Raw genomic sequence first — 20,583 nt, 5'->3', positions numbered from 1 at the left:
CAGCAGCTCCAGCTTATCCAAAATGCAGCCACAAAGAGTTAGATCATATCACTCACTTCACTGGCTACCTGTCCATTATAAAATACATTTAAAATCTTGCTTCTGGTCTAGAAAAGCCCTACATGAAGTGGCCCCTGAATATATATCTGACATGCTTCCAATTTATCAACCAGGCAGAGCTCTCAGTGTCCCAGGACAGCCGTCTTCTCCAAATTCCCACAATTAAAGGCTAGATTCACAATTTTATAAGTGTGGCTTAAACCTGCAGTCAGGTATCTATATGAACAGTGAAAGAGGTTTCCCTCGCTGTAATCATTCCTTCTGTTCATACTGGATATTAAAAGATCCTTCAAATGTGCTTTCAATGGAAGTGATGGAGGACAAAATCCACAGTGTGTCCACACAGTCGTTTAAAAGTCTCTGTGAAGCTTATATGAGGCTTCAGCAGTCTGAGTTAGTCATATCAAGTGGATATCTGACACATTTACAGTCTTTTTAGCATCAAATTCCCTCTTTGTGTTTCCTCGGACAGTGTTTCCCTGTTGAGCTGCAGGTGGAAGTATAGTAACAAAAAGAGGGACTTTGGCACTAAAAAGACTGTAACGTTGAAAGATATCTACTTGATTTGACTCATTTGGACACTGAAGCTTCATATTAGCTTCACATAAACTTTTAAATGCATTTTTTGCACAGAAGGAGGACTGTGGATTTTGTCCTCCATCACTTCCATTGTAAGTGCATTATGAAGGGATCTTCTAATGGTCAGTATGAACAGGAGGAATGATTACAGCAAGAAAAATATGTTTCACTGTTCATTTGGGCATGTTTATTTGTTGATGGCCGGGAGCTTATAAGAAGATCAACTTGTTAAGTTCTTTTTTGTGCCTTAAACTGCACAAATCAGTGAAGTAAATGTGGCACATAGGAAATTGACCACTTATTTAAATGTGTTATTTTCATATTAATGCACTTTATTTTGAACATTAACAGACACCCCCCATTCAATTTCATATATTTGTATTTGGAGTGTAGTAGGAATGAGTTCAGCTGGGAGTATATAAGCTGTGAGGCTGCGCAGCTTTCTTCAGTTGGCAGTTAACGTATAATCAGTAAAACCACTGCGGATCAGCAGACCCATATTTGATTTAGCTCTAATAGTGGACTTTGGACACAGTGGGCCATCAGGGACAGATCAACAAGTACACCCAACTTTATAGAGACCTCATTGGTTCTTGGTGTCCTTTGTCCTTCCCGGAGTATACAGCAAATTAAAATCAATGATTTATGACATACTTACATTTTATGGTGAAACAGATTCCAGTAATGTAGGAATAAAAGTGAAAAAAAAGATTAAAACAGAAATAAAAAAGACCATTTAAATTTAAAAAATGAGTAGAGATCAAGCAGCATCTACCACATCTTGAGGCTGAAGAACCTTAAAGTGCAATACTACTGATGGTCACTACATGATCCGACTGACTCCCATCAAAAAATGTCAAATTCTCACATGAAATACTGAGTCAATCAGTTTTTTTTAACAAGTCATTATGGTCTCAATCTTAAATTCAGGCTTTCTAATAAGTGTGCTAGTGATCATTTTGGAAATTGTTGCTCTGTTAATACGATTAGAAGACTTTTAGTAGCTTTGATGTCTACTGTGTGGGTGTTGATTGACAGTTGTGATTCACAGTTAGCTTAAAAATTGACCCTCTGGTGGCACTACAGGAAAAGTCAGTAATTAGGATGAGTTCACTAACCAAGACCACTCCTTCTAGAATATGGATTTAATGGTTTATTGGGAGTGTGATGGAAGAGCAGGGTGAAAAGGAGGAAGGATAGTTAGAGGGATGGTTGGAGAGGGAAGGATGGATGGGGGAAGGGAGAGGGTCGGGGGTGTGAGGATGCGGGGGTGAGGGTCGAGGTCGAGGGATGCGGGATGAGGGGGTAGGGGTCGAAGGGATGAGGGTCGAGGGATGGGGAGAAAGAAGAGCATGCGGGAAAGAGGGGAAGGAGGGAGTGGATAGGAGAGTGATAGATGAAAGGAGGAGAGGCGTTGACATCGGGGAGGTAAGTGGGAACAGGGGGTTGAGACTCAGGGTGGGGGTGCTGTCTCGATGATCTGGCATCTGTACGAGGCCCCCCTGTTCCTGTGTTTGAGCAGAGAAGAGAGGAAAGTTAGTGGAGAGGTCGGGTGGGAGGGACTTGCAAGCTGAGACAAAGGGGAGAGGAGCGGATATGGTGTGTCTAAACACCCTGTGGTGCGGAAATGGGTTGCGTACAAGGCGTGGTCTTTGGTTCCCGAAATTTGTTTATAAGTCTATAAACTTCATTTCACTAACCAAGACCACTCTTTCTAGAATATGGATTTAATGGTTTATTGGGAGTGTGATGGAAGAGCAGAGTGAAAAGGAGGAAGGATAGTTAGAGGGATGGTTGGAGAGGGAAGGATGGATGGGGGAAGGGAGAGGGTCGGGGGTGTGAGGATGCGGGGGTGAGGGTCGAGGTTGTGGGATGCGGGATGAGGGGGTAGGGGTCGAAGGGATGAGGGTCGAGGGATGGGGAGAAAGAAGAGCAGGCGGGAAAGAGGGGAAGGAGGGAGGGGATAGGAGAGTGATAGATGAAAGGAGGAGAGGCGTCGACATCGGGGAGGTAAGTGGGAACAGGGGGTTGAGACTCAGGGTGGGGGTGCTGTCTCGATGATCTGGCATCTGTACGAGGCCCCCAAAGAGACTTTAACCAGAGAGGCGAGAATGGGATCTCTTAATGTTATCCAGGTCGTGATGGATGTAGGTATGAGAGTGGGACGAGGCTGGGCATGGTGCTCCGGAAATCAATTTAACGAAGAAATTGATTCCACTGAGGTAGGTCTGTATGGTGGAAGACTTGATCTTGAGTTGAGTGTGGGAGAATGTAATGAAGCAGGAGAGGGTAAGAATGTCTGGTGAAGGGAATGGGAGTCCGTGGGAGACGTGAAAGGTTTTAAAGGAATTCCAGCCGGTGAGGTATGAAGATAGTGTTCGAGGGGCGACGCTGTTGATGACGTTGTCCCGTGAAGTGGTGACCAGTTGTTCCAGTTGCGGGTTCAGTTGTAGATTGTGGCTGAAAACGGTGGGACTGGAGTTGGAAGAGGGTTGGAGGCTGGAGCTAGTTGTCTGAATTTCTGAAACATGAAACCAGAGAGTGAATCAGCGATTGCGTTTTTGTGGCCTGGAATGTGGAGTGCTCGGATGATGAACTGGTGCTGGGCTGAAACCAATGTGAGCTTGCGCACGAACTGCATGATGTCCAGATTGTGTGACCGGCCTTTGTTGAGGATGTCGACGACGGCGCTGTTGTCAGAGTGGATGGCGATGGTCTTTTTGGACCATTCATGCCCCCAAAGAATGGCAGCAATGACAATCGGGTACATTTCCGAAATGGTGGAGGAAGGGGCCAGGGAAGAGAAGTCGGGTGGCCATTCGGCAGAGAACCATCTGCCGCCGTAGTAACCACCGAAGCCGACTGAAGGGGCGGCGTCGGTGTATAGCTGGATGTCATTGGCGTCTGTAACGTGGATGTTGTAAAAGAAGGAGATGCCGTTCCAGGAAGAGAGGAACTGGTGCCACACTTTTAGTTCCATCTTGCACGCACTGTCTAGCGTGACGTGGTCGTGGATGGATGGGACGGCGGTGGCTATGGAGAGAAGGTGTGACAAGAAAGATCGGCCCTGAGGGATGATGCGGGTGGCGTAGTTGAAATGGCCCAGCAGAGAGAGTAATTGACGTTTGGTGCATGTGTTGGCCATGAGAAAGTTTTGAATGAGTAGAGAAATGCGGTGGAGTTTCTCAGTAGGCAGAGATGCTTGGAGTGTAATGGAGTTGAGGGTGATGCCGAGGAATTCCAAGGATGTGCTTGGGCCTTCTGTTTTCTCTGGAGACAGGGGAACGCCGAGATCAGTGAATGCAGAAATCATTGTGGTGAGACCATATGATGGGGGCGAGGACGGTGGCGTGACCGTGAGGAAGTCGTCAAGTAGGTGGATGACGTACGGGAGTTTATAATTGTTGGAAAGAATCCAGCAGAGGGCTTCGGACAATGAGTCGAAAATTTTTGGGCTGCTCTTGCAGCCGAAGGTTAGACGCACGGCAAAATAGTATGCGCCCTTCCAGGAGACCCCGAAGAGGTGCCAGTAGTCGGGGTGGATGGGGAAGACTTGTGATGTCCGCCTTGGACAACCATGCTCCCTGGCCCGCGAGGCGGATGAGGGAAATGGCGTGGTCTATGGTGGCGTATTGCATGGAAATGTCCAGGCTGGGAATCAGGCTGTTAATGCTTGGAACAGTGGAACCGTGGGGGGACGAGAGGTCGATGATGAGCCTCTTTTTCCCAGAGTACTTCCTGGTTGCCACTCCGATTGGGCTGACTCTGAAAGACGGGAAAGGGGGGCTGGAGAAAGGGCCAATCATGAAGGCGTCATCAACTTCTTTTTGCAGTAGTCTGTCAACTGTGGTGGGTTCAGACAGGGCTGATTGCAAGTTGTTGCATATGTGAGTGGACTCGGGCGTGGTCTGCAGACCCGGATGGAAACCGTAGGTGAAGCCCTGGATGGTTTTGTAGGGCGGTGGCTAGGGCGTTGATGTTAACGGGGGTATTGAGATGCTTACACAGCTGTTGCTTTGTCGGGTTGTGTGGGCATGCGGCTCTGGTATGGGCTCCCCCGCAGAATGAACAAGTGTGGAGGAATTTGCAGCTGGAGGAGCTGCAACCGAGGTCGTTGAAGTTATTGCAGATCATCCGTCCTCCCTGGTAGAGGACAGGTCTCCCTCTCCTGTCCGTGCCTTTGGGGAGGGGGCCGAGGATGGACGGGTGATCTAAGGCAGGTTTGGGGGTGATGGATGGTGGGGGAGCTGCCATGGCAAGTGGTATGGCATGGCTGGGCTTCACTTGTCTGTAACCGAGGCGCGGGGCAGGGTGGCGGAGAGGGTGCATGCTGCGGTGGGATGGGAAGGGGCGCAGCATATTTTGCGGTGCAGAGAAGCGCGAGCTGCGAAAACTCGGCAGTAGAGCTCGTGGTCCAGTTTTCCCCAGTGCGTGCCCTGGTTGAACTGTTGGAGGCGACTGGCGGCTTGGGAGGCGAAGAGGATATGGTAGGAATAAAATCCATTGCCGCCGAAACGCAAGGCCAGGTCGAGAATTAATGACAAGTAATCATCGAGCTCGGACCTGCGGTTGGGGAAGGCTGAACAAATTATGTCTCTATACAATGAGAACGCAAAAGCGAACTCGGCGACTGTGAGGTCCTTGGAGCGAGCAGGAAGTGGCTGTTTAAGTTCCAAGGGGCCGAATGAGGTGAGCAGTTCCCTGGGGATGTGAGGATTAATTGATGTAGGGTGAATGAGTTGAGCGAGATCAATGTAATTACCGGTTAGGATCTGCTGCCTGAGGGTGGGAGACACGGGGGAGGGCCGGGCGAATGCTAGGGGGCGCACTGGTGGCTGGGCGGTGGCCAGGGTGTAGCTGCTGGATGGAGGTGCGGGAGCCAGGAAAAGGCCGAGGCAGGCCGTGTGTGAGGCTGTTGGATAAGGAGGTGAAGGTGCTGTAGTACGGGTAATGCTAGAGTGCGGGTCGTGGGGAAGGGGGGGGTAGGGGAGGGGACAGGGAGGGTGAAAAGAAGAAAGGGGGGGAAAAGGTTGGGTGTAACTCGTGGAGCTGCTGGGGCTCGCTGTTGTTTGTGCTGTCTGAGCGGCTGCCGTGGTTGGTGCGGGTGGAGGAGCAGCTGAGATGGCCGGGAGGGAAGGGGCAGCAGAAATAGGAGCCAGAGAGGAGGAAGGGATGCTGGGGTGATGGGATGTATATGTGTGGGATGTAAGTGCGGCTGAAGAGAAAGTAGGAGGAAATGGCTGTGGAGCAGAGAGAGCCTGCATAGGGTTAGAAGCAGACTGTACTGGAGAGGCTGAGGTTGCTGAGGAGGAAGGTGTGCGTGTGGCGGAGCGACGTGATGTGACGTCACGGACGTCGTCGCGCGCAACGCCGGGAACCCGGAAGATCATGGGAAGATGGACGGGAGAGAGTGCTGTCCTGCAGGGAGTTTGTGTATAATTGAAACAGTCTTGCCTTGTTGTCGGTGCGGTGGAAGGGAATGTTATTTTGGCTGAGGAAATGCTTTAAGCGAGCGACGGTCCACTCGGACATGTTTGGGGCTGAGGAGCGGTCGGTACACCGGTGGCGAGGAGAGCGCTGCACGCGGTGGCTGCTCCTCTTGGGCGGGCTCCGGGATCTCGAGCGAGGCTGGAGTGAGCGTCGGGAATAAGTAGCTTCCTTCGGACGCCGAGTACGGGACCTTCCCCTGGAGCCGCTGGGTATCGAGGGCTCGACGATACCGTCGTTGATGGAGGATGAGGGCCGAGAGGCCGGGATGAGGGAAACCGAGGATCTTTCCGGCAGGAGGCTGCCAGAAGGATCGGACACCGGGTGACTCCGGGACGTCGAACAAGTCCTCGTCCGAAGCGTTTAGGAGCAGTTTGAGGTCCATGATGTGAGTAAGAAAGTTTTTTAGTTTAGATGTTGGTGTGTCACAGGGTACTTGCAAGCTGAGACAAAGGGGAGAGGAGCGGATATGGTGTGTCTAAATACCCTGTGGTGCGGAAATGGGTTGCGTACAAGGCGTGGTCTTTGGTTCCCGAACTTTGTTTATAAGTCTATAAACTTCATGATGAGGAAGATCCGTCATTAAGCCGCCTTCGCTTTTTCTCACACTGAACCAAACAAAGCCAGCATAATGCCGCCACCGAGCGTGGTTTTACGTAGCATGCCGTAACACAACGGCGTCAGTTCCCTGTCCCACTGTGCTGGCGATCCTTTACACAAACGTCAATCCAGCTCTGTGATTACCTCTGTTGTCGGCTCATTAACAGAGCTAGTTTAAAAGTGGGAAAAAACAAAAAAAACAAAGGCACAGCCTCTAAACCCACTGCACCAACATCAGCAGCAATGATAATAGATGACAGAGTCTGACTCTGACAGTGAAACCCATGTATAATATGAATTCTACTCAAGTAGCCCATGACGTACGGCTGGTTGATGTGACTGACTTACTGAATAGTTAATTGTTTAATGGCTATTACTGTAGCAGTTTGCAGTGTTGTTACTGGAATTCAATTCTGTTAACGTTGTTGTTTGTAAGGTCACCGTTTACATTTACAGTTGTGAAACACTGAATTTTATTTCCTCAAATAATTTTAATAGATCTTCTACAGTTTCTGAAGAGGATGTTTTAAAAAAAGACCATAAACTAGAACATTTGAAAGACTGCAATGAAGTTTTCAACTGATCTATAACTAATGCATTATACATGTATGAAGGCTACTAGGAGATCAATAGAAGCCTAAATATTTAGAACTGTCTCCTGCTTTTTCTCACACATACAGATGGTATTCTATACACATACACACACACTTCTCTTTGAAACAGCAATAGTTTGCTTTTTATTGACTCATGTTGGCATAAATTGGTGATTACTGTATGCATTTTCTCATTTCACATTATGCACTAATTACTCATTTTAAAAAGTGCCCCCAAAATGTTTTTTAAATTTCCTACACTGATGAAATCAATTCAAAATATACTTGCAGATCTGGTTTATATATGGTGTAGCCTCTCTGACTTTTGCTGAGTCTCATTCTTTCAATCTCACAGATCAAGTTTGAGAACATGGGAGGTGGATGCTCACAACAGTCACAAGGGTACCAAGATGAGTATGCCCTCAATTAGTACCACACTGCTTTACAGAGCTCATACCTCCTACCTGATGTCGGCATAGATGAGTCCCTGCTGAAATTCTCTGGTATGTACTCCAGCTCTGAACTGCAGACCTACTCTGATGAGCTAGTCAACAGTGTGCCAGGCTACGTCGACAGGCTGGGATCTAGTTTGGGAGGAATGACTTAATGCTGTTGGATTTGGAGCATTGGTGATTTCCATTTTTTTAGAGATCTTCATCAACCTAAGATCACTTTCCCCATTGAGCGTAGTTCAGCTTAGACAGCTCCCCCTAATTCACTTCCATTGTAAGTGCCTTATGAGGGGATCTTCTAATGGTCAGTATGAACAGGAGGAATGATTACAAAAAGAAAAACAGGTTTCATTGTTCATTTGGGCATGTTTATTTTATTTGTTGATGAGCGAGAGCTTATAAGAAGATCAACTTTGAAGTAAACGTGGCACATAGGAAACTGCCGACTTATCTAAATGTGTTACTTTCATATTAATGCACTTTATTTTGAACATTAACAGACACCCCCCCCCCCCCCCCCCCCCCATTCAATTTCATATATTTGTATTTGGAGTGTAAAAGGCATGAGATCACCTGGGAGTATATAAGCTGTGAGGCTGCACAGCTTTCCTCATTTGGTGTAGGATTTAATGTTAGAGTATTTTGTAGTTTATATTTTCTTTGTTTTATTCATTTTCTTCTAACGTTTAATAACATTTATTTTCAGTTTGTTCATAATGGTTAATAGAGCCCAATAAGAGCCCAAACAGCTGAGTAACAGTGCTGTAGTTTACTGTTGCCAAGGCAACCAGGCAGCTCATGGGTTGTAATATGTCACATGTAAACAGAGAGGATGAATGAGAGATTATATTGACTGAAGTTATGAGGGAATAAGATCATTCTTTTACACTGAAAATGATAAGAATTGTAGATAATCGACTGATATAGAGAATAAGCACTTTGTGCGTCTTTGTGATCCTGTTGGTTTTAAATGTAAGTATCTACTGAATGCATGGTTACTACCCTATTTTGAAAATATTGAGATTTTGTTATATTACTGTATTTTGATATTATATTGTTATTTGATATATTACTATGATTTTTATATTTTATTGTTATTGTTTTGCATTGTCATTGTATTGTTCCGATCCGAGTGCAGATGGCAGTTAACGTATGAATCAGTAAAGCCACAAAGCGTCAGCCAACTCACATTGAGTTTTCAGTTTGTTCTGTCGGAATAAATGATTCTCTTAAATATGTCACCCCTGGAGTGAGCTTACACTCTATGGGCGTAACATAAATGCTCATTAAAAGGTCAGACAGCTCACTGTGTTACTGTGTGTTTAAGGCTGTTCAATGAAGAGTGACAACGTTTGTCAGACTCTGATCAATACTTTGGTGATCAGTTTGTAGTTTCAGTGTTTCTGTGCAAACTGATAACTTTGGGTGGGGCTGGGGCTTATTTCTACCATTTTTAGAGGAAAAAATCCAACAGGTGTATATAGTCTCTTGTCTGTGTGGCTGATCAATACTGCTGATGAAATCTTGTATTGCCTGTAAACACTGCAGTTCAGTGTCTAGTACATTATGAGGAAACAGCACGATTGCCAGAGTGTGCAGCAGTTAAACTGCAGGAATTATATGCTAATTTACTTGATTGTTTTCATGTTAACGTTACTTTAATGTTTTTATGTTTACGTTATTTTATTATTTTCATTTTAACGTTACTTTACTATTTTCATGCTAATGTTACTTTGTTTTCATGCTGACGTTACTTCACTGTTTTCAGGTGAATGTTTATTTTTTTATGCTAACGTTACTTGCATGAGGGAGGCTTCTGTGTTTTTAACTCATGATGTTTACCCATTCAGTTTGATTTTCTCTACTTGTAGAGCTAATTTTGTGTAGTCTATGTAAGTTTCTGAAATGCAAAGATGAGTGTTGCATACAAAGTCACCTCTAAAAAGTGATTGTAAGGGTTTTCAGCAAGTTAATTTTTTTCTAAATACTGAAAATGTCCACATATAAGCTATCACGACATTGTGGCTACATGTTTTCTGACACATCCTCGATTGTTTGTTTGTAAAAGGGAAGCCGGTCCGTTACCTCAGTGTAATATTTCACCTTTGTGTGAAAATGATGGATGTCAAAATTGGTGCTACAGGAAAAGTCAGGAGATCACCAAAGTCATTCGGATTCATTCTCTGAAACTGTAGAGAATGATATCAATTACAAAATATACTTGCAGATCTGGTTTATACATGGTGTAGCCTCTCTGACTTTTGTTGAATTAAATATTTAATTTCAACTCTAATACTGGACCTTGGACACATTGGGACTTCAGGCATGGATCAACAAATACACCCAACGTTACAGAGACCTCATTGGTTCCTGGTGTCCTTTGTCCTTCCCGGAGTACACAACAAATTAAAATCAATGATTTATGACATACTTACATTTTATGGTAAAAGAGATTCCAGTAATGTAAGAATAAAAGAGAAAAACAAATAAAAACAGAAATAAAAAGACAATTAAATAAAATGTGAAGAAAAAAAAAGTAAAATCAGGATAAGTTCTAAGATGAAAGTATGTTTTTAGAAGAGATTTAAAAGATTTTTTTAATCACAAAAGAATCATTTACAAAAATTAAGGCATAGAAACAGTAAACACCTGTAAACCAACAAGATACATTAGATAAAGAGAACTGAGGATAACAAAGAGAGACATGCAAAAAACTGATCTACAATAAATAAACTTAAACATGTGTGTGTGTGTGTGTTTCTAAAAACAGAAAATGGAGATCAAGCAGCATCTACCACATCTTGAGGCTGAAGAACCTTAAAGTGCAATACTACTAAACAGTCACTACATGATCCGACTGATTTGCATCAACGTCTCTCATAAAATACTAAGTCAATCAGTTTTTTCAGAGTCATTATGGTCTCAATCTTTAAATTCAGGCCTTCTAATAAGTGTGCTGTGATCATTTTGGAAATTGTTGCTCCATTAATAAGATTTGAAGACTTTTAGTAGCTTTGATGTCTACCTTGTAAGTGTTGATTGACAGTTGTGATTCACAGTTTACTTGAACATTGACCCTCTGGTGGCACTACAGGAAAAGTCAGGAGATCTGTCCCACTGTGCTGGCAATCCTTTACACAAACGTCAATCCAGCTCTGTGATTACCTCTGTTGTCGGCTCATTAACAGAGCTAGTTTAAAAGTGGGAAAAAACAAAAAAACAAAGGCACAGCCTCTAAATCCACTGCACCAACATCAGCAGCAATGATAATAGATGACAGAGTCTGACTCTGACAGTGAAACCCATGTATAATATGAATTCTACTCAAGTAGCCCATGACGTACGGCTGGTTGATGTGACTGACTTACTGAATAGTTTATTGTTTAATGGCTATTACTGTAGCAGTTTGCAGTGTTGTTACTGGAATTCAATTCTGTTAACGTTGTTGTTTGTAAGGTCACTGTTTACATTTACAGTTGTGAAACACTGAATTTTATTTCCTCAAATAATTTTAATAGACCTTCTACAGTTTCTGAAGAGGATGTTTTAAAAAAAGACCATAAACTAGAACATTTGAAAGACTGCAATGAAGTTTTCAACTGATCTATAACTAATGCATTATACATGTACGAAGGCTACTAGGAGATCAATAGAAGCCTAAATATTTAGAACTGTCTCCTGCTTTTTCTCACACATACAGATGGTATTCTATACACATACACACACACTTCTCTTTGAAACAGCAATAGTTTGCTTTTTATTGACTCATGTTGGCATAAAGTGGTGATTACTGTATGCATTTTCTCATTTCACATTATGCACTAATTACTAATTTTAAAAAGTGCCCCCAAAGTGTTTTTTAAATTTCCTACACTGATGATATCAATTCAAAATATACTTGCAGATCTGGTTTATATATGGTGTAGCCTCTCTGACTTTTGCTGAGTCTCATTCTTTCAATCTCACAGATCAAGTTTGAGAACATGGGAGGTGGATGCTCACAACAGTCACAAGGGTACCAAGATGAGTATGCCCTCAATTTGTACCACACTGCTTTACAGAGCTCATGCCTCCTACCTGATATCGGCATAGACACCCCCCCCCCCATTCAATTTCATATATTTGTATTTGGAGTGTAAAAGGCATGAGATCACCTGGGAGTATATAAGCTGTGAGGCTGCACAGCTTTCCTCATTTGGTGTAGGATTTAATGTTAGAGTATTTTGTAGTTTATATTTTCTTTGTTTTATTCATTTTCTTCTAACGTTTAATAACATTTATTTTCAGTTTGTTCATAATGGTTAATAGAGCCCAATAAGAGCCCAAACAGCTGAGTAGCAGTGCTGTAGTTTACTGTTGCCAAGGCAACCAGGCAGCTCATGGGTTGTAATATGTCACATGTAAACAGAGAGGATGAATGAGAGATTATATTGACTGAAGTTATGAGGGAATAAGATCATTCTTTTACACTGAAAATGATAAGAATTGTAGATAATCGACTGATATAGAGAATAAGCACTTTGTGCGTCTTTGTGATCCTGTTGGTTTTAAATGTAAGTATCTACTGAATGCATGGTTACTACCCTATTTTGAAAATATTGAGATTTTGTTATATTACTGTATTTTGATATTATATTGTTATTTGATATATTACTATGATTTTTATATTTTATTGTTATTGTTTTGCATTGTCATTGTATTGTTCCGATCCGAGTGCAGATGGCAGTTAACGTATGAATCAGTAAAGCCACAAAGCGTCAGCCAACTCACATTGAGTTTTCAGTTTGTTCTGTCGGAATAAATGATTCTCTTAAATATGTCACCCCTGGAGTGAGCTTACACTCTATGGGCGTAACATAAATGCTCATTAAAAGGCCAGACAGCTCACTGTGTTACTGTGTGTTTAAGGCTGTTCAATGAAGAGTGACAACGTTTGTCAGACTGTGATCAATACTTTGGTGATCAGTTTGTAGTTTCAGTGTTTCTGTGCAAACTGATAACTTTGGGTGGGGCTGGGGCTTATTTCTACCATTTTTAGAGGAAAAAATCCAACAGGTGTATATAGTCTCTTGTCTGTGTGGCTGATCAATACTGTTGATGAAATCTTGTATTGCCTGTAAACACTGCAGTTCAGTGTCTAGTACATTATGAGGAAACAGCAGGATTGCCAGAGTGTGCATCAGTTAAACTGCAGGAATTATATGCTAATTTACTTGATTGTTTTCATGCTAACGTTACTTTAATGTTTTTATGTTTACGCTATTTTATTGTTTTCATTTTAACGTTACTTTACTATTTTCATGCTAATGTTACTTTGTTTTCATGCTAAGGTCACTTTATTATTTTCATGCTGATGTTACTTCACTGTTTTCAGGTGAATGTTTATTTTTTTATGCTAACATTACTTGCGTGAGGGAGGCTTCTGTGTTTTTAACTCATGATGTTTACCCATTCAGTTTGATTTTCTCTACTTGTAGAGCTAATTTTGTGTAGTCTATGTAAGTTTCTGAAATGCAAAGATGAGTGTTGCATACAAAGTCACCTCTAAAAAGTGACTGTAAGGGTTTTCAGCAAGTTTATTTTTTTCTAAATACTGAAAATGTCCACATATAAGCTATCACGACATTGTGGCTACATGTTTTCTGACACATCCTCGATTGTTTGTTTGTAAAAGGGAAGCCGGTCCGTTAGCTCAGTGTAATATTTCACTTTTGTGTGAAAATGATGGATGTCAAAATTGGTGCTACAGGAAAAGTCAGGAGATCACCAAAGTCATTCGGATTCATTCTCTGAAACTGTAGAGAATGATATCAATTACAAAATATACTTGCAGATCTGGTTTATACATGGTGTAGCCTCTCTGACTTTTGTTGAATTAAATATTTAATTTTAACTCTAATACTGGACCTTGGACACATTGGGACATCAGGCATGGATCAACAAATACACCCAACGTTACAGAGACCTCATTGGTTCCTGGTGTTCTTTGTCCTTCCCGGAGTACACAACAAATTAAAATCAATGATTTATGACATACTTACATTTTATGGTAAAAGAGATTCCAGTATTGTAAGAATAAAAGAGAAAAACAAATAAAAACAGAAATAAAAAGACAATTAAATAAAATGTAAAGAAAAAAAAAACTCAAGTAAAATCAGGATAAGTTCTAAGATGAAAGTATGTTTTTAGAAGAGATTTAAAAGATTTTTTTAATCACAAAAGAATCATTTACAAAAATTAAGGCATAGAAACAGTAAACACCTGTAAACCAACAAGATACATTAGATAAAGAGAACTGAGGATAACAAAGAGAGACATGCAAAAAACTGATCTACAATAAATAAACTTAAACGTGTGTGTGTGTGTGTGTGTTTCTAAAAACAGAAAATGGAGATCAAGCAGCATCAACCACATCTTGAGGCTGAAGAACCTTAAAGTGCAATACTACTGACAGTCACTACATGATCCGACTGATTTGCATCAACTCATAAAATACTAAGTCAATCAGTTTTTTCAGAGTCATTATGGTCTCAATCTTTAAATTCAGGCCTTCTAATAAGTGTGCTGGTGATCATTTTGGAAATTGTTGCTCCATTAATAAGATTTGAAGACTTTTAGTAGCTTTGATGTCTACTGTGTGGGTGTTGATTGACAGTTTTGATTCACAGTTTACTTGAACATTGACCCTCTGGTGGCACTACAGGAAAAGTCAGGAGATCACCAAAGTCATTGGGATTCATTCTCTGTACCTGAAGAGAATAATATTAATTACAAAATATACTTGCAGATCTGGTTTATACATGGTGTAGCCTCTCTGTCTTTTGCTGAGTTTAATATTTGATTTTAGCTCCAATAGTGGACCTTGGACACATTGGGACATCAGGGACGGATCAACAAATACACCCAACTTTACAGAGACCTCATTGGTTCCTGGTGTCATCGTCCCGGCTACATATGACTCTGGACTTTATCGTTATACATTCTGAATTACCTGAGGTTCAGTCTGTTGGACACGTCTCTTTCTTTCAACCTCACGGATCAAGTTTGAGAACATGGGAGGTGGATGCTCACACAACCCACCATGGTACGATGAAACGTACGCCCTTGGTTTGTATGTAACAGCTTTACAGAATACATGCCTCCTACCTGATGTCGGCATAGATGAGTCCCTGATGAAATACTCTGGTCTCAACTCCAACGCTGAACTGCAGGCGTACTCTGATGAGCTGCTCAACAGCTTACCAGGCAACGTCGAAAAGCTGGGATCTAGTTTGGGAGAAATGACTTCAATCCCAAACGCTGTTGGACTTATGGCAATGGTGATTTCCATGATTATGGAGATGGCCATCACGAGCTCCCAACAAACAAGTCCTGATACATACAGCTTGCTCCATCGTGTATTTGGTGAAGAGAAAGCCTCAGCTGTTCGGGACACGATGTCACTGTCTGTGACGCGCTGTCACACATTCATGAACAATAACCAGCGTTTGCAGGAGGAATTACGGAGACTAGAAGAGCAGCTGAGCGGCCATCTCACCACTCTCAGAAACTCCCTGCTGTATGACAATCAGATGAGCTCCAGAGGGTTCAAAATCTGGGTCAATGGAGCCTCCTTCCACGTCCAGATGTTGATCCATGAGGCACGGCTGAACGTTAAGGCTAGAAAACGTGTATCAGATTATGTTGATTCAATTAAAGCTACCATCAGTTTGTATTTGCAGGACCTTGAACGTTTGCTGGAGAAATACAAGACTTACAAGATTAGTACTACTGAGCTTGCGCCAGGCCAGTATTGCGTGGCATATGGATTGGGAAATGCATGCAAGCCAGTAAATTGTTATATTAGAAATACTGAGAAAACAGAATGTGCAATAAGTCATTCTCAACAGAATAGTGAAACCTGTGATGGTTGTGATATAACTGAGGCTTATATAAATCAATTTTTCTCAAGATATGAACCAATCACAAGCTTGAGAAATTATTTTTCAAGTACCAAGAACAACATTAACTCTCTAATCAACCAACATGATACGTTCACTCTGCCTTCAATAATCTAAAATCACTTTTCCCATTTAGCTTAGTTTAGTTTTTGTTATTTCAGCTCATTGACCTTAAAGGACAGCTCCCCCTAATTCACTTCCATTGTAAGTGCCTTATAAAGGGATCTTCTAATGGTCAGTGTGAACAGGAGGAATGATTACAGCAAGAAAAACAGGTTTCAATGTTTATTTGGGCTCCTGACTGTTGTTTTGAAATATTGTGAACTGTTCCTTTAAATATCATTACTCATGCACGTACAACACAGTGATTCACAAGAAATAATGTGAAGGAAAATATTGTACAAAATTTAAACTTCATCTGTTAGTTTGTTGTTAATTATTTGTGAACTGACTGATCAAGTGAGAGGATTTCTCATTAATTCATTTTAAAAGGAAGAATTGACTGAAAGTGTCATTTAAAAGATTTCATGAAAGCTTTGTTAATTTACTTAATTCTCATTTACATGTATGTTTGTTCTGTTTTTGAATTGTCTGTATTGATGATATAGGACTGTGTCAGTTATGTGATTGTGATTGTTTTGCTTTGCTGTTTGTGATGGATGTTATCAAATAATGATGTTTTACAGAATGATGATTCCCTACAGAAATGTTTTAAGGCTCATATTAAAAATACTATTAATTTTAATTTGTGTCTTATGTGTTTTTTCCCCAAAAAACATTTACAGTGTAATCATATTTTAATACATCTTCAGTAGAGTTTTATGTCACAGTTAAAGATGTCAGTAAGTTAATTATGTCTGAAATACACATTCAACCTTTGTGATTTACAGTTTTATTTGTTAACAAGAGGGATTGTGTTTAATGACATTGACCTGGGTGAATTTATATCATTTAAATATCTCACTCTTGAGCTCAAAGCAGATTTATCAGCACTCACCATTACAGTATATTAACCAAATAACCAAATTATTAATCACTATTTCTACAGGTATTCTCAGAGCTGATCTCACTTGGTATCACCAGATATGATTGGTTAACCATGAATAGAGACTTCAATATTCATATTAATAAAAAGAATGACTCCAAAGCTGTGGAGCTTATAAATTTATTGGACAGCTTTGAACTCACCCAACATGTAAATGAAGCCACTCATCAGCATGGTAACACTTAGTTATAACAACAGGGTTAAACATTGATAATGTTTCAGTTTTTGAATTACATATTTCTGACCATCATTGTTTGCTTTTGATACCAACATAATCTTAAGAAAGGCTAAAAGGGTATTTTTGGTTCAAAAGAGATTCTTAGATGGCGAGGCTGAAGAAAACTTCTCTAATATTACGATATTATTTTAGCCACACAGTGATGATTACTCTTTAAATGACATGGTTGAAAATTTCAACAATACCTTGTCATCTGCTTTAAATACTGTTGCTTAAAAAGAAGTCAACTGACAGAATCTCCCCATGGCTAAACAATAACAGCGTTAATGAAATCAAGAGAATCTGTCGGGCAGCTGAAAGAAAATAGAGAAAAACTAGGCTGACAGTTAACTGTAATATATACAAAGAAGCCATGACTGCCTGTAACAAAGCAATACATCTGGGAAGAAATGATTATTTTTCCAAGCTATTCAACACTGCCCCCCTTTTTCATATTCATAATTTCTCTGGTTTTGTTAGTTTTACTTGTCTTTGAGAAGTATTCCACCAAATATAAAACATGAGATGACCCTGAAGCTAGGCTGAAATACAAAGTAAGTAACAGCGGGACCAGTGAGCCTTGTGAAATGTTCAAAATGCTTAATTACAAAATATACTTGCAGATCTGTTTTTTACATGTTATTGCCTCTCTGTCTTTTGTTGAGGTAAATATTTGATTTTAGCTCTAATAGTGGACCTTGGACATCAGGGACAGATCAACAAACACGCCCCAACTTTCCAGAGACCCTGTTGGTTCCCGGTGTCATCTCCCTGCTATATCTGAAGCACATGACTCTGGACTTTATACATTCTGAATTCTGAGATTCTACATTCTGAGATTTGAACTTTTGTTTGCGCCTTGTGAATCTCTCTCTCTCGTTTTTTAAGCCTCACAGATCGAGTGTTAAAACATGGGATCTGGACCCTAACAAGAAGATTATGATAGGATGTCTCTGGAGTTTTATGATACTGCTTCAGTGTACACATGCATCCTACCTGATGTCGGCATAGATAAATCCCTCCTGAAATACTCTGGCATGAACTCCAGCGCTGTATTGGAGGCCTACTCTGATAAGCTGGTCGACAGTGTACCAGGCTTCATCGAAAGTCTGGGATCTAGTTTGGGAGCACTGAATTCAATCCCAAATGCTGTTGGACTTGGAGCATTTCTGATTTCCATGATTATGGAGGTCTGCATCAAAGGCTCCACACAAACAAGTGATGAGTCATCCGGCTTGCTCAAACGTGTATTTGGTGAAGAGAAAGCCTCAGCTGTTCGGGACACAATGTCAGAGTATCTGAAGCGTCATCACACATTCCTTAACAATGAACAGCGTTTGCAGGAGGAAATACGAAGACTAGAGGCGCAGCTTAGCGGCCATCTCACCACCCTCCGAAACTCCCTGCTGTACGACAGACAGATGAGCTCCAGAGGGTTCAAAATCTGGGTCAATGGAGCCTCCTTCCACCTCCTGATGATAATCCATGAGGCACGACTGAACGTTCAGGCTGGAAAACGTGAATCAGACTATGTTGATTCAATTAAAGTTACCATCGGTTGGTATTTGCGGGATCTTGAGAACTTGCTAGAGAAATACAAGACTTACCTGACCAGTATTACTTCGATCTACATTATCAGGTGTTATTCCCCCGAATGTGCCATAGTGATTTCCCCATCTTGTGATCTTAAAAATAATGAGGCAACGTGTCGAATAGGAATTCGCTCACAGAGCGGTTGTTCAGATTCTGAGGTGATTGAGGGTTATATTAAAAATGTTTTTTCAAGATATGAACCAATCACAAGCTTGAGAAACCATTTTTCAAATATGAAGAACAACATTAACTCTCTAATCAACCAACATGATCCATTTACTCTGCCATCATTAACCTAAGATCACTTTCCCCGTTTAGCTTAGTTTAGTTTAGAGAGACTTTGGCACTAAAAAGACTGTAACGTTGAAAGATATCTACTTGATTTGACTCATTTGGATGCTGAAGCTTCATATTAGCTTTTACATTATAACATTTTTGCACAGACGTAGGACTGTGGATTTTGTCCATCACCACTTATATTGAAAGTGCATTATGAAGGGATCTTCTAATGGTCAGTATGAACAGGAGGAATGATTACAGCAAGAAGAACATGTTTCACTGTTCATTGGGGCTCCTGATTGTTGTTTTAAGAAAGACTTGTAAAATTGTGAACCTGTCCTTTAAATATCATTACTCATGCACACATAACAAAGTAATGGACAAGAAATAATGTGAAGGAAAATATTGTACAAAATTTTAACCTCATCTGTTAGTTTGTTGTTAATTATTTGTGAACTGACTGATCAAGTGAGAGGATTTCTCATTAATTCATTTTAAAAGGAAGAATTGACTGAAAGTGTCATTTAAAAGATTTCATGGAAGCTTTGTTAATTTACTTTATTCTCATTTACATGTATGTTTGATCTGTTTTTGAATTGTCTGTATTGATGATATTGGACTGTGATAGTTATGTGATTGTGATTGTTTTGCTTTGCTGTTTGTGATGGATGTTATCAAATGATGTTTTACAGAATGATGATTCCCTACAGAAATGTTTTAAGGCTCATATTAAAAATACTTTTTTACATTTTAATTTGTGTCATATGTGTTTTCTTCCCCAAAAAACATTTACAGTGTAATCATATTTTAATACATCTTCAGTAGAGTTTTATGTCACAGTTAAATATGTCAGTAAGTTAATCATGTCTGAAATACACATTCAACCTTTGTGATTTACAGTTTTATTTGTTAACAAGAGCTACCAACCATGTGCTGTGGAGAGTTTCTTTGGTTCTTTATGTGAGCGGTCTGGTGTCTTTCCATTGGAGTAAATTAAATTCATCTAACAAACTCATAATCCACTAAAAGGGCAAATTACTCATAACTAACTAATAATACCTGCATATAGTAACTTTATGGTAAAGAGATATCTTTTCTTCTTTTGCTACATAAAACATAACTCAGTCAGTTTCAGGTGGTTATTCACAGGCAGCCTGCATGTAAACACTGTCAGCAGCAAGTTTAACCTGCAGTGAACTACATCACAGTGCTGCCACCTTGTGGTTCAAATATTCATCTACATGACACAGCAGAGCGTCTGCTGCACAACTCTTCAACTGTTATCAGTCAGTTATAAGTCTCAAAGGCATCGACTGTGAGGAAACACACACTGTGCATTAAAATACATTTAAAACATTGTTGTCTGGTCTACAAAGCCCTACATGAAGTGGCCCCTGAATATATATCTGACATGTTTCCATTTTATCAACCAGGCAGAGCTTTCAGGTCCCAGGACAGCCTTTCTCTCCAAAGTCCTACAGTTAAAGGAAAGATTCACAATTTTTTCACCAGGAGTTAGGTGTTGATATGAACAGTGAAAGAGGTTTTCCTCGCTGTAATCATTCCTCTTATTCATACTGGCTGTTAAAAGATCTCCTTCAAATGTGCTTTCAATGTAAGTGATGGACGCCAAAATCCACAGTGTGTCCACACAGTCATTAAAAGTTGATGTGAAGCTTATATGAGGCTTCAGGAGTCTGAGTTCAATGGTGTTAATGTTGTTGATAATTAACACACA

At 40.9% G+C, this 20,583-nt stretch overlaps 1 protein-coding gene and 1 pseudogene across 1 annotated transcript; one reads left to right on the top strand and one right to left on the bottom strand.

The window, feature by feature from the left end:
- Positions 1–2,517: 2,517 nt before the first annotated feature.
- Positions 2,518–4,896, bottom strand: LOC121891804 (annotated as a pseudogene).
- Positions 4,897–16,497: 11,601 nt separating this feature from the next.
- On the top strand, positions 16,498–18,954 carry LOC121891817. Its single transcript, XM_042404424.1, has 2 exons — positions 16,498–17,527; positions 17,657–18,954. Exon 2 carries the CDS (start codon positions 17,921–17,923, stop codon positions 18,863–18,865), a length of 945 nt encoding a protein of 314 aa, XP_042260358.1. The 5' UTR covers positions 16,498–17,527; positions 17,657–17,920; the 3' UTR covers positions 18,866–18,954.
- The last annotated feature ends 1,629 nt before the right edge of the window (positions 18,955–20,583 follow it).

This window comes from Thunnus maccoyii, chromosome 3 (genome assembly GCF_910596095.1).
Source record: "Thunnus maccoyii chromosome 3, fThuMac1.1, whole genome shotgun sequence".
NCBI lineage: Eukaryota > Metazoa > Chordata > Actinopteri > Scombriformes > Scombridae > Thunnus > Thunnus maccoyii.
This window is presented reverse-complemented; position numbering and strand designations above follow the sequence as displayed.